The 15,464-nt window shown below is 39.1% G+C and overlaps 1 protein-coding gene across 1 annotated transcript; it reads right to left on the minus strand.

Annotated features, from left to right (window-relative positions):
• Positions 1–11,106: 11,106 nt before the first annotated feature.
• LOC100700944 (ribosomal biogenesis protein LAS1L) lies at positions 11,107–13,336 on the minus strand. Its single transcript, XM_019350077.2, has one exon. It carries the CDS (start codon positions 13,116–13,118, stop codon positions 11,391–11,393), a length of 1,728 nt encoding a protein of 575 aa, XP_019205622.1. The 5' UTR covers positions 13,119–13,336; the 3' UTR covers positions 11,107–11,390.
• Between the last annotated feature and the right edge of the window lie 2,128 nt (positions 13,337–15,464).

The following is a 15,464-nucleotide window of genomic DNA, read 5'->3' on the forward strand; positions in this document are numbered from 1 at the left end:
TACGCAAATCTTTAGGCTTAAATTGCAAGAATTAAATGTAAAAACTAAAGAAAAAATTCTGGTGGCTTATTTCCCAGGCTGTCCTGCAATTATAGAACAAAGTTGTATTTCAATAATAGACAGTGAAAAAACAGGTGTCATTTTAAATGTCTATAAATAGCTTAATTACTTTGTTGTAATATAAATCGCGATGGGGGAGGTCTTTATCAGTAGGACAAGCTGTAAAACTAATGAAAATACAGTTAAAAGTCCAAAATGCATGCCATCCTTCACTTTTTACAGTGCTATACAGTGGGCCAGAGGGGAGGGAGTGCAGGTCATTTTTGAAGTAATTTGAAGTAATCTTAATTAGTAATATTAATTAATTATTACATTATTAATTGTAAGTGCAGATAATATTTTATATAACAAGTGGTTAACCAGTGTGTGATATAACATCTATTTGTGCACGCAAGATCTTAGCATCTTACCAAACTACAGTCACAGAGGGTCGGGGAGGGGGCTTGAAGGCACCTTGCTGTTGTAAGGTCATCGGCAGAGTAGAGCATAGAGAAGTTAACATATAATATTTGTCAAAGAAAACTACATTAAACGCTTTGTTCTCAGAGTGGAGTACATGCCTCAAAATGAGTGATTGCTGAATTTATTCATGCTACAAACACCAGAGGGTGCTGTTATTCCATCTCCATCAAACTGGATCACTAACATTCTCTGCAGTGTAGCCAAAGAAAAGACAACAAAAGACATCAAATCGAGTTTTCACTGGCACAGGGCAGTACTATGAGCATCATCATTAACATTTTTATTTCATCTGTAGCCTTCTATCTGCACAGGATGTGGAAGATGAAACCATAATGACCATAATGAACCACACCAGGTTTTATAACTGAGAAAGAGTCATATAATGAGGTGAAAAAAGAAGAGCAAGATTACAGCAGAATTTATGACAGACTGACATGTACTATGGCCAAGTTATCATAGGAGGCAGGGCTTTTGATCTCAGGCTTAAATTTAAAAGTGCCAGCACAGGACAGACACCTTGCCTTTTGCTGGGATTGCATTCTGGGCGTACAAAAGGGATTTTTGTAGGTTACGACAAAAACAGTCCAGCATACAAGGTTTATTTCCCAGACAGCGAAAAATGCAAAAGTTTAGGCTGGTTAAGTCTGTGACCAAAAACAGTGAGGAAAGGAAAATGCAAACTGATAAGACACCTGTGGATGAGGACATACAGGTGAGGGGGCCATCAAAGGTTAACAGGGGAAAGTCCCAGTTCACAAAAATAGTATATAGCTTTGCTGCTTATTGAATAAAAACAAACAGATTACAATCCTTTTATTTTGATTTTAGTAGAGACTCAAAACTTAGAACAGAAAGCTGCTGGGGTTTGGAAAAGAATTGAACAAATATTTAAAAAATACTTTGATAATTTCTGGAGCAGCCTTCGAGATCTCCACATATTAACATGCTGTTTCTGCTCCCAGTGAAAATGTTTCATTCTGAATTAAAATATTCCATTCATCCATCCATCCATCCATCCATCTTTTTCAGGGTCGCTGGGGGTGCTGGAACCTATCCCAGCTGTCATAGGCGGGGTACACCCTGGACACGTCGCCAGTCTGTCGCAGGGCTAACACACAGAGACAGACAACCATTCGTGCTCACATTCACTCACGCATTCACACCTATGGGCAATTTGGATCAATCAATTAACCTATCCCCACAAATTGCATGTCTTTGGACAGTGGGAGGAAGATGGAGTACCGGAGGGAACCCACGCAAACATGGGAAGAACATGCAAACTCCACACAGAAAGAGCCCGGCCTGATGGTGGAATTGAACTCAGGACCTTCTTGCTGTGCGGCAACAGTGCTAACCACCGTTAGCACGGTGGCAAAATATTTTGAATGTTAAATATAATTCAGAGCCAGCTGTTTAAATTAGAACAGAAAATTTTTCATCAGGGGATATGACAGGTAAAATATTCCGTTTAAAATCTACTCACAGCTATCCAACTAAGACTTTGAAATGAAATAAAACCAGACACATGCAAAGGGTTGGGGCTTGAACACCTGTCCCTTTCCTGGTAGGTGCACAAAGTGACCTTTTGTTGGAAAAAAAAATGTTCATTGTTCATTTGAAAAAAATGTTCAAATGTGTGTGTGCGTGCGGAGTCCTGTCTGTGCCCCTCAACAATGACATTAACTATTAATCACAGTTTTGCTAAATAAAACAATCTGGCTTGTATCAGTCACATGACTACCATTAACCAATGTGTAACAGGTCCTTAGCGGATTTAGTGAGGCAGACGGGACAATTTTAGTGGAATAAACTTATATTTATTTGCCATACAGCTCTCCTTACAAACAATTCACTCTTGAGCTTCTTCACAGCACAGAAAAACCTCTATTGACACCTGGCAGCCTTAATCTCCTAGGACCTGGCGTCCACATATGTGGACATCACATTTTGGGTTATTTAGACCAAAATACTCAGTTTTGCTCTACAAGGGCCTGATATCCACTTATGAGGACATTATACAGGGTGGGCCATTTATATGGATACACCGTAATAAAATGGGAATGGTTGGTGATATTAAAGTCCTGTTTGTGGCACATTAGTATATGTGAGGGGGCAAACTCCTCAAGATGGTCGGTGACCATGGTGGCCATTTAGAAGTCGGCCATCTTAGATACAACTTTAGTTTTTCCAATAGGAAGAGGGCCATGTGACACATCAAACTTATTGGTAATGTCACAAGAAAAACAATGGTGTGCTTGGTTTCAACATAACTTTATTCTTTCATGAGTTATTTACAAGTTTCTCTTTATTCACAGTCAATGGCTGTGAATGTCGAAGAGGTTAACACGTGAGGAGCGGATCGAAATTGTGTTAATGTCTGGTGAACGCAGTAACCGGGTCATTGCAGCAGATTTCAGTGCAAGACACCCTACGAGACCACCCATCTCCCATGCTACAGTTAGCAAACTGCTTGCTAAGTTTTGTGAAACTGGTTAAAGTGGGCAACAGTACGGGGTCTTTGTCACATTTTGCCCTTCTAAAATGCGCCACACATTCTCTATTGGAGACAGGTCGGGACTGCAGGCAGGCCAGTCAAGTACCTGTACCCTCTTTCTCTACAGCAGGACTTTGTAATGTGTGCAGAATGTGGTTTTGGATTGTCTTGTTGAATTGGTCGGGGGTGTCCCTTGAAAAGATGTGTTGTTCACATATTGTGCTCCAAAATCTCTATGTACTTTTCAGCATTAATTTCGGAGTACACGTTGTCCATTTCTCCCTAAAAAAATACCTGAAATACTTCATTTTGACTTCAACACCGTGGGTAAGGAAGCCTTCAGGTATGAGCTCAACCCCACGCTCTACAAGCTGAACCGGAATGATCCGAGCAAGCCGTACCAACACAAACCCAGCAGTACCATCTCTGTGGAGACCAGTTACAAGAACCTCGAGCTCAAAATAAACTGGCACCGCTTTGTTTCTGCTCAAGACTGTGTTAAACAAACGGTCTCACAGTGTTGTTGAAGTCAGTTAAAAAAACACACACCAACAATAAATAGAAAACACAAAAACATGCCACTTTATGGAAATAGCAGTTGTTGTGGTTACATGGACAAAACTCTCTGGTGACAGGTCTGTCATTTCCTGTTTCTCTACTACTTTCAGCAGTGTGGTAAGTTTTAACAGTCAGTTTCTTTAGTATGCTTCCTAACTGAGAGAAGCAACTTGGAAGTACACTGCACTGCAGGCATGATAACAGCTGTCTGAATGCTCCAAATATGGAAATTGGATGAAAACTGTATAAATCCCACACTTAAAAATGGTCCACCCTCAAAATATTCATAAAAATGATCATCATGATTGACAAAGTAATGCAGATAATGTGTTTTCTATTTCATGTGGCCTGGAGTCATTCTCAAGGCGCACTCAGACCATAAGCTGTATGCATACATTGCCTCCTTGTGGGCACAATATACAACTACATCTTTTATGTTATTTAAAGGCTTTAGAAGCTCAAAGTCTTATATAGTCTGCATAGGACCACCTCGTATCCTCAGCAATTCTTCCCACTGTACATTCAGGTTTCAAAGAACATATTGAGAAATAAATCATATGCATGTCCTTCTATAAAATATAAATAATAATAACATTTTATGAAAAGCTGTAGCTGAGAGTGGTAGAGAAAAGGGAAATTACATCCTTTCTCCAGGGGCTTGGTTTCTTCTGACTAAACACATTTGTGTTTAGTCATTGTGCTGATTAAGCATCCACACTATTGAGTTCCTGTTTCTCTTTCTTCTTTATACTTTATTCTAGTTGCTTCCGTACGTTTTTTGGCACTTAACCCTCGTGTGACCATTTTGGGTACTTTTGGATTTTTGATTCTCAATATATCAGTCATTTTAAAGACCAGTTGCATGAAACTTGGCCAGGATGTGTGTTTTAGGATTATTTTTAAAATTCAATGATCCCCTCTATGGTGTGGTGTATAGTAAAGGAGATTCACATATGTACTACCTCCTGTTACCCTTGTACCATTTTGGGCCCCATTGACTCCCATTATAATCACATATTTTCAATATACTGTAATCCTGACATGTGATAATGCTTTTCTCATGAATACCTAATGGATCTAAGCCTCTGCCTTCAAAATAAAGGAAAAATATGTTTTGGATCAAATGAGCACAATACTAGGCACAGCACCACCATAGACATTTTCAGTGGTTTTGAATGCAGGACATGGTTATCTTACCTTGCAAAATACATGGTAATAAAACAGCTGACCACCATAAAATAGTCTTGATGTAGTGGAACTGATATAAGAGAGTGGTGTGAATGTGATTGAGAATATATATATATACTGTGTGTGTGTGTGTGTCGGTCCCAAACAAAACGGCCCATAGCGCCGCCTCCATGAAGTAAACAATGGCAGCCTGCTCCGGTTTTTTTCCCTTTCTCTAAATCTCTCTAAATGTTTTTTTTTTTTGCTTCATTTTGCACACAGCCTTGCATTTGCTCTCAGCAAGCGAGGGGAGGGGTGCAAAAGCAGCCACGTGTTTGTTGAGCAGAGGGGGAGGGGTGCAAAAACAGCCACCTGTTTGCTGAGCAGACGGGGGAGAGTCGCTACTCTCCCAGTGGAAGGGAGGGAAGCCGGGGGGAGAGACAGAGAGAGATCGTTTTCTATCTTTTTGGATTCAAGTGCACATTTGAAGTCTGTGAGAATAGTTTGCAGCCTTGTCTTACAAGGCATTTCTGCACAGACGCCACGAAATGCACTGACGCGTGCACGCACAACACGAAGCGCACGATCAATTTAGGGGAGCTTGGAAGCTGTGCTCATCGTGCAAACAGCGCGTTATTATTGCAACTGCTGCAAATGGTAGGATATGTCCTGTCTGCAAAAGTCATCCATCTAGAGGTTCGTGCTATAAAATGTAAATTACATCTTTGTTCAGTTTGTTGTTGAGTTTCTTCAGGTCAGTTCAGTTTCCCAGTGGCACAGGGACAGAACAGGAGGGAGAGACAGAAAAAAATCATCGTCTATCCAATAAGATAGAAGATGATCTTTTAAAAAAAAATTCAGGTGCACCTTTGAAGTCTGTGAGAATAGTTTGCAGCCTGGTCTTACTAGTCATTTCTGCACAGACGCCACGAAATGCACAGACGCTGGCACGCACAACACTAAGCGCACGGTCAATTTAGGGCAGGCTTTTGCTGAGAAAGAGCAGCGTTCCAAAAAGTGGAAGCGGGGCTCATCGTGCAAACAGCACATTATTATCGTAACTGCTGCAAATGTTAGATATATATAAGATATATAAGATATGTCCACCCATCTTGTGGTTCATGCTATAAAATGTAAATTACGTCTTTGTTTATTTTGTTGTTGAGTTTGTTCAGGTCAGTTCAGTTTGTTTTTTTGCAATAAAGTGTTATTGTTCCAAAAATAATAATGCATCCAAATCAGTGTTGTTATGAATTATTTACCTATTCAAGGCTCTAATAACTTCATGCCAAATAGTTCCATTTGCAACTCATTTTTTGAAAATATTGCATATTATGGGTTTTTCACCCCCCAAAAACGGGTTTTTATGACAGTAAAGCCATAAAAACCTAAAAAATATTTAAAAAAATAATGAAAAACTTTATATCTGTGGTTAGGTCTGAAGTTGTTTAAAAGATCTGATGTGAAAAAAAATGAAAAAAAAATTCATATATGATATTGCTATATCACCTTTTGTCAGGGGACCATTTTGGGTACGAAGGGCAAAGGATGGGTGTAAATTTGAAAAACTCTTATTGCTCCAAAAATAATAACGCATCCAAATCAATGTTGTTATGAATTATTTACCTATTCAAGGTTGTAATAACTTCATGCCAAATAGTTCCATTTGCAACTCATTTTTTGAAAATATTGCATATTATGGGTTTTTCACCCCCCAAAAACAGGGGTTTTTATGACAATAAAGCCATAAAAACCTAAAAAATATTTAAAAAATTATGAAAAACTTGATATCTGTGGTTAGGTCTGAAGTTGTTTAAAAGATCTGATGTGAAAAAAAATGAAAAAAAAATTCATATATGATATTGCTATATCACCTTTTGTCAGGGGACCATTTTGGGTACGAAGGGCAAAGGATGGGTGTAAATTTGAAAAACTCTTATTGCTCCAAAAATAATAATGCATCCAAATCAATGTTGTTATGAATTATTTACCTATTCAGGGTTGTAATAACTTCATGCCAAATAGTTCCATTTGCAACTCATTTTTTGTAAATATTGCATATTATGGGTTTTTCACCCCCCAAAAACAGGGGTTTTTATGACAATAAAGCCATAAAAACCTAAAAAATATTTAAAAAATTATGAAAAACTTGATATCTGTGGTTAGGTCTGAAGTTGTTTAAAAGATCTGATGTGAAAAAAAATGAAAAAAAAATTCATATATGATATTGCTATATCACCTTTTGTCAGGGGACCATTTTGGGTACGAAGGGCAAAGGATGGGTGTAAATTTGAAAAACTCTTATTGCTCCAAAAATAATGATGCATCCAAATCAATGTTGTTATGAATTATTTACCTATTCAGGGTTGTAATAACTTCATGCCAAATAGTTCCATTTGCAACTCATTTTTTGTAAATATTGCATATTATGGGTTTTTCACCCCCCAAAAACAGGGGTTTTTATGACAATAAAGCCATAAAAACCTAAAAAATATTTAAAAAATTATGAAAAACTTGATATCTGTGGTTAGGTCTGAAGTTGTTTAAAAGATCTGATGTGAAAAAAATGAAAAAAAAATTCATATATGATATTGCTATATCACCTTTTGTCAGGGGACCATTTTGGGTACGAAGGGCAAAGGATGGGTGTAAATTTGAAAAACTCTTATTGCTCCAAAAATAATAATGCATCCAAATCAATGTTGTTATGAATTATTTACCTATTCAAGGCTATAATAACTTCATGCCAAATAGTTCCATTTGCAACTCAATTTTTGAAAATATTGCATATTATGAGTTTTTCACCCCCAAAAAACAGGGGTTTTTATGACAATAAAGCCATAAAAACCTAAAAAATATTAAAAAAAATTATGAAAAACTTTATATCTGTGGATAGGTCTGAAGTTGTTTAACAGATCTGATGTGAAAAAAAAATCATATATGATATTGCTATATCACCTTTTGTCAGGGGACCATTTTGGGTACGAAGGGCAAAGGATGGGTATAAATTTTAAGGGATGCGGGATGCACAAGGGTTAACAAGTATATTTGAGGGACCCTTAGCATGTTCAGCATTTTTTCAGCTGTCCATTTTGCTTTTCCAATTTTTCTATTTAAGTTATTACTATTGTGCTAAATCATAGATTTTCTGCTGCTTTTTAGGTATTTCTGCTAAATCATACTATTTCTGCTATTTTATAAGATTTGTGCTAAATATAGTATTTCTGCTAAAACATAGTATTTCTACCAAATATAGTATTTCACCTGTTTTGGCGGGAAAAAGTACACAAAAGTACGTGTTTTGTATTTTGCATGTGTTTTGGATTTTGTACATGTTTTGTATTTTGCATGTGTTTTGGAGCTTGCATGTGTTTTGGAGTTTGCATGTGTTTTGGATTTTGTACGTGTTTTGTATTTTGCATGTGTTTTGTATTTTGTACGTGTTTTGTATTTTGCATGTGTTTTGGAGTTTGCATGTGTTTTGGATTTTGTACGTGTTTTGTATTTTGCATGTGTTTTGTATTTTGTACGTGTTTTGTATTTTGCATGTGTTTTGGAGTTTGTGCGTGCTATTTGGAATTTGTAAGTGTTTTGGAGTTTGTACATGCTTTGTCTCTAGGGGCCACCGTAAGAAAGACCCTTTTTGGGGCAGCATCTCATTGTTGGATAAAAATATAATATATTCAGACTGGTTGACTGGCATAGACCCTGTGTGTGTGTGTCTCTCTGTTCATTTGTGTATCCATATTTGATTTTGTGTGTATCTGTTGGTTGTTCTTTCTTGTTTTTTCTAAATTTATTTTTCTTTTTTCACAGGTGAACAACAATTAGTTTTGAGGGAACTTAACCATGTTCCTTTTTTTCAGCTTGTCATTTTACCTTTCCAATATTTTCACTTAAGTTATTACTATTCTGCAGAGGTGTGGACTCGAGTCAGACTCGAGTCATTAATTTTATGACTTTAGACTTGACTTGAAAAAATGTTCTAAGACTTGTGACTTGACTTGGACTTTTACACCAATGACCTGGGACTTGAATTGGACTTAAACCGGTTTACTTGAAAAGACTTGATATTTCACCCCAAATCTAAAATTTAACATGCATATTATATAAAAAGTGTGCACCATTAATTCAATTCATTCATTCATTTATTCAAACCACACTCCGTACGTATGTGTGCGTGAGCTGTAGCACAGCCAATCAAATTAACCAGATTTTTTTCCCCCCCCAAAAAAACGCTCAAAAATGCTGCGAGTAGTTCTTTTTTTTCAGGTACATAAACTATGAAGTAGTCAACAAAAAACTGAAATGCAATATGCAAAACATGCAAGAAGAGAATCACAGACAGAGATGGAACAACTTCCAACTTTGTCCGACAGTTGAAGTTGCATAAAGAATGGTGGTGCTTCTCTTTTGCTATGATGAGATGACTTCATCTAACTAGCAAATGTTGTCCAGGCTATGTTGGTGATACTGTTTTTTTTAATGTGTATGATATTTTTGTCATGCGATTTTAAAGCCGGTCCTACAAGCGCATCCAAGAATAACATAACTTATCTCAGAACTGTCAGTGAAAATTATTCTTGGAGCTAAGTTTAATTGAGCTGCATTTTATAGAGGTGCAATTTCACAATTTGTGTATATTTTCTAAGTTCAGTATTTCATCATGTGTTGAGAAAAACATTTAAAAATTACATGGTCTAATATTTACATTTAGCATATTACTGCAACATCTTTTTTTTTTTTTTTTTTTTTTTAAAGACTCGAAAGGACTTGAAATTCAAAGTTTCAGACTTGTGACTTTACTCGGACTTTTACACCAGTGACTTGAGACTCGACTCTGACTTGCCTGACATTACTTGAGACTTGACTTGTGACTTAACGATAAAAACTTGAGACTTACTTGAGACTTGCAAAACAATGACTTGGTCCCACCTCTGCTATTCTGCTCAATCATAGTATTTGTTCTAAATCATTGTTATTAAGCTATGTTGTAGTATTTCTGCTAAATCACAGTATTTCTACTATATTATATTTTTCTTTCTTAATATAGCATTTCTGCTATAGAATGGTATTTCTGCTATGTTATAATATTTGTGCTAAACCAGAGTATTTGTGCTGAAACATAGTATTTATTTAAAATTACAATACTCATAGTACATCACAGTGTCTCTGGTAAATCACAGTATTTCTGCTATGTTGTACTATTTTTCTAAATCATAGTATTTCTGTAATGTTTAAGTATTTTTGGCTAAATATATTCTTTCTGTTATCTTATACTATTTCTCCTAAATTCTTGTATTTTTGAAAAGTTGTCATGTTTCTGGTAAGTTACAATATTTCTGCTAAGTTCTGCTATGCTATTCTATTTCTGCCAAGTATTATGTTTCCTCTTAAGATATTGCAGTTCTGCTAAGTAATTACATTTTTGCTAAGTTCTTATGCTTCTGCAAAGTTATTACAATTTTTTGCTTCTTTTCAGCTTTTTCAGCTATTTTTAGCAGACAGCTTCAGCGTTACAGCATCCACACTGCATTTTCGCAGGAAATGCAAATTTTTCTAGTTCTACTTGCCACAGTCTCCGGAGATCCTATGCTCCGTTTTCTCATACTTTTCTTCACTGTTTACCTCATTCTGCCCAATAAAATGTACACATTTTTGTAAACAATGACTTGTTTTGTGCCATTAAAAAACACTGTCTCCATATGAAGACGTACTTGAAAAGAAAAAGTCACCACTTTGCCTTTTACAAATCAATTACACAAACACGGGGCTATTTATGATATAACTAACTTTTAGGTATGTGGGATAGAAGGATGGGAGCTTTAAATGTTGTGCCTCCAGAATTATTCTAGAGTCTTTACAGTGTTCAGTGACTGCTGTGATTTGGTGCTACATACATAAACTGGAAGTGAATTAATCCACCTGTTCACAGGAGATCACAGGAAGATGACACCAAACATCAGAAGATCTTATCATGTGCCACAGTAAAAGGGTGGTTTCTTGGGACTAAAAGCACACAATAAACTACAGCAGAAGCTCACATAAAGCAGGAAATAAGCAGGCAGTGCTGTGTTATTTTTTTTTTTTCAGTGTGTTACTGCTCTTATTGTCTCGGAGCGACTGTAACCACACAATTTCCACAGGGATTAATAAACTCTTCTTATCTCACTTTCAGCTCCAGCGTGCAGAGAATGTGTTAAACTTTTTCTCTGCCACCTACTAACAATAAACACAAAGAACATAAAGGCTTCCACCTGGCCCAAATGACCACAACTACGACACATTTTCAGTGTCAGTTCATCAGATGATCAGTTTTCAGGATTCAGATGTATTGTTTGGTCTATTAAATGTCACACACTTGCAAAGAGCATGGTTTAATTCAAAACACAGGAATGAACATTTCATTTTGTTAAATCAGAACATTTTGTCTTCTGAACGTTTTATTTCTGCTTCTGCCTACATGTTTAGTTAACGAGCTCGACTGGACAGAAACAATCACAATAAACAGACTCTTCACATCAAAAACTGCTGAACCTGCACTGTGCTCGTGGTTAAAGCTCCCACAACATTTTGTCTTCTGAACATTGTATTTTTGCTTAAAAACTGCTTCTAGCACAACAAGAGTCAGCAAAGGCTGGAATGAGACTTAAAAAAGCTTCAGTCCACATTTCAGTCTGTTGAGGTCGCTGTTGCTCCAGCGGAGGCCCTCAGCTGGCCGGGCTGGAGCCGAGGCCCCTGGGATGCTGCTACGTGTCGCGCTGCTCTCCAGCTCCACTGGCTGGTCAGACACAGTCATTATCGAATAATTGTCCACCATGAGGCACGACGGGTCGTCCGACTGTCCAGGAACTTTACCAATGGGATAGTTCTTCCATGAGACATTATCAGTGCACACCTGCCACGGAGAACCTCTGAGGGCAAGTGCTCTTTCAGCCTGCACGTCTGCCCATTTGCGCTCCTCACTTCTCTCCGAGTCCATCGGTGAGGAATGCAAGGGACGGGCGTCCTGCCAGGAGTGTTGCATCTTGTCCAGCAGCATCTCCACAGTATATATGGGCTGCTGCTGCTTCTGCTGCAGAGGTGTGCTGGCCTCGGAGCGCTCTGTCTGTGTGTAGATGGAGCAGAGCTGGACCAGCTTCTCTCTGGTTTCCTGGGAGGGGGGGTGCTCCATGTCATCCAGGATGAGCTGGATCAGGTGAGGCGTGCTGATGCAGGGGGCATCCAGACATGCAGAGAGAAGCTGCTGCCACCTCAGCTGGATGCGGTTGATGAAAATCCTGTCCTTCATTCTGGCTTTCTTCTGCAACTTTGTCTCAAAATGATATTCAAATTTGTTGTTGTTGCAGAGGAGGACTTCTGAAATCCATGCAGAAATATAGAAACACCTGTGACCGTCGGGCTCTTTGCTGAGCAGCTTCAGTTCCACAAAGAGCTTATCCAGGAAGAGGTGAATGAAAGATGGAGAGTTAAGCATCTTTAGCAGGGGCAGCCAAAATCGCAGGAAGGTTTGTGGGACTCTGGGCTCAGTGGGACTGGCACTGTCAGAGGTTGCACAGCCTAATGTTTCCAGCTGCTCCATGGTAGGAACAAGAAATCCGTCCTCCAGCAGCACATCAATCAACAGCTCACTGGACTCCAGTGCAAACTGCTTGATCTCACCCAGCAACCAGCTCATGTCTGCTAAGGGGGCCTGCCACAAGCTCTTCTCCTTGTCTTCAGGAGACCCATCAAAAGCTTGGTACTGGTCCTTCTCATAAGAGATCAGCAGCTCCCGAGCTTTTGTGTAGGCGTCCACTTCTTTCTGCCTGGCAACGAGCTCATCCTCCTGGTGCTTGATGTCAGCTTCCTCATCCTCGCCATCCGACTGCAAGTCCCAGCGCTCATCGGGGGCTCCTCCCAGCTGTCTGGACCAATACTCCTGCTGGAGCCACTCCAGGACCACCTTACATCCCTTTCGGCACCATTTCAAAGAAGGAAGCTTCCGATGCGTGATTTCGTGCCTCAGATCCACCACCCACTCGGGGATGTTCAAGTTTCCAGCCAGTCGCCTCAGCGGCCGGGCCCTTCTCCCCTGCTGGCGCTCCGTGATAAGATTAACAAATCTTACCAGGGCCATCCCGTACATCAGGATCAAGTCATCTCCGGTAAGCTGTCCGGACCGGTCCAGCACCTGGCAGCGCACGAGGTCTGCTGTGCAGTCCACGGCCACGGGAAAACTATTAGAGCACCTGGCCCTCCAAGCCGATATCCTGTCTAAGGCAAACCGCTGCAGAGAGGAGTCCATGGAGTAAAGGTAGTCCCGAACCTGATCCCACTCCGCTTTGTTAAGCCAGGCTACCACATGGCGTTTTTTCTCCGAGCCCTTTTTCTTCATCGTGCGCGCTCCGGACGCTCAATCTCTCACTCACCGGGAAAAGCCTCGCCCCATGCAGATACCACTCGCAGATTTATATAACAGAGGACCGCGTTCAGAGCTTCGAGTTTTACCGTTGCTAGTCGTACAGCATCCAGGAAATGACGCCGACGTTCGTTTCGGCTTCGTTTGCGGCTGACATTCACCCCGTGGGCACGCTGGCGCCACCTGCTGGATTGGAGGATGGAGCGATGGTTCCGCAGAGCGCTTATTTACACGATGCTGGTTATAAACGAGCTTTCTTTGGCTATGGCGATGATCACAGTTTATTTGCATACTCTATAAATTCATGCTGTTTAGTTTTAGACACTGCACTTTTTTCTTGCTCCGCATTCATTTGGACATTTCAGGCTATTGTTGCTTTCATGATATCACTTGACTAAAAGAAATGTTATTAAGGAACCGGACCATGGCAGGTTTTAGAAAACCCATCCAGAATCATTTTGTGGGCCCATACAGGGACCCCAAAGGTCAAAGCTTCTGTTGCCCTGCTCACGCAGTCCTACCCACAACTACCCACTGTGAACCCAGGCAGGTAATAACGTTTTGGCACATTATTTATGATAAGAACCCACCGTGAGGGGAAATGCAGTTGTGGAGAAGATGAAACCACAGAACATGTTTGATGACACTGTCAGAAATATGAAGCTGGGAGAAGGCGACTGATGCAAAGCCCCAGTAAAGTGAAAGTTAAAGTGGATCTTATTGATATACTGTAAAAGAACTGAAGAAATGAACTTATCTGCCAACTTATCTGATAGACTTTGATTTTTGTTTTCTTTCAATTCAATCTTTATTGGCAGACTTGTCCATAAAAACAAGACAGAAACACACACACAACCCCCCCCCAACACAAGGTATAAACCATTATATTATATATATATATATATATATATATATATATATATATATATATATATATATATATATATATGTAGATAAATAAGTATATAAAGCATTTGTAAAAATATAAAACCATAATATACATAAAACACAATTACTTAAAATAAATCAATAAATACACAAACACTTTAACCAGTGCTTTCTCAGACTGGATGAGTAACGGGAACCACTCAGTGTCGGATCTGTGAGTGCTAAAATTATACTGTTACTCGAACCATCCAGTCGTTCTCTAAAATTGTACATTAACTTTCTTAAAAGTGCTTTAAAAGTCCAAACACCCACAGCTACAAACATCTGACTGGCACTACCACTTCTAGGTATCCTGCAAAGGATTCTCATCGCATCATTATATGCAACATGCAGCTTCTGCATGCTACATTGTTTGTAGGATGACCACAAGGGGGCAGTATATAGCGGTGTGCAATACGCTTTAAACAAAGCCACTTTAACTGGAAGTGAACAAAAGCTGAATTTGCGTGCAATAGTATTTGCCTGCACATAGAGCTTACATCGTTGTCTGTAAATGTCATCATCATCATTCATTTGCTCAGTAATAAAGTGACCAAGGTATTTCACCTTTTTATGAACTTCAAGAGTTTTTTGGGCCAGTTTAAACAAAGGGAAATTTAGCTGTTTATCCTGCTTGGTTCTACATATCAAAACAGCACTTTTAGCAGCATTGTACTCTATGTCATATTGCACACCATATTCAGTACAGACATTAAGAAGATCCTGTAACCCAGCACTGCTTGGACTAAAAACAACCAGGTATTCTGCATACATAAGATGATTTATCAGTGTTTTACCTAATATACACCCAGTGTTACAGGCTCTCAGCTGTATGGACAAATCATCAACATATAGATTAAATAAAATTGGAGACAAAATCCCACCCTGTCTGACACCATTGCTGACACCAAAGGGGGCAGAAATACTACTTCCCCATTTAACCTACATGCTCTGATGAGCGTACCAGTAAGAGAATCCTCACGATGTATTGAGGAACTCCCCGTCTCTTCAATTTATCAAAAAGTTTTCTGTGGTTCACTCGATCAAAAGCCTTAGAGGCATCAATGAAACACATGAGGACAGATGAATTTTTAGCCCTATACAAACTGACTATTTCCTTGAGTGCATATATGCACATGTCAGTGCCGTGCTTTGGTTTGAAGCCAAACTGATTATCCAGAGAAGAGATGAACACACTAACTCTGTCAAACAAGATTCTTTCTAACACCTTAGATAAAATACTGGCTAGTGCAATCGGCCTGTAATTATCCAAACAGCTCACTTTTGAAGCTTTGTCTTTCATAACTGGTACCAATAAAATACACAGCATTGAGTCTGGTAATATGCCATGAATCATAAACCCAGTGAAACAGAGTGCTAAAAGAGGAGCTAGCC

This window comes from Oreochromis niloticus, linkage group LG20 (assembly GCF_001858045.2).
Source record: "Oreochromis niloticus isolate F11D_XX linkage group LG20, O_niloticus_UMD_NMBU, whole genome shotgun sequence".
Classification (NCBI taxonomy): domain Eukaryota; kingdom Metazoa; phylum Chordata; class Actinopteri; order Cichliformes; family Cichlidae; genus Oreochromis; species Oreochromis niloticus.

Coding starts and splice junctions, on each gene's coding strand:
- LOC100700944 (XM_019350077.2), bottom strand. CDS start 13,118: ATGAAGAAAAAGGGCTCGGAGAAAAAACGCCATGTGGTAGCCTGGCTT.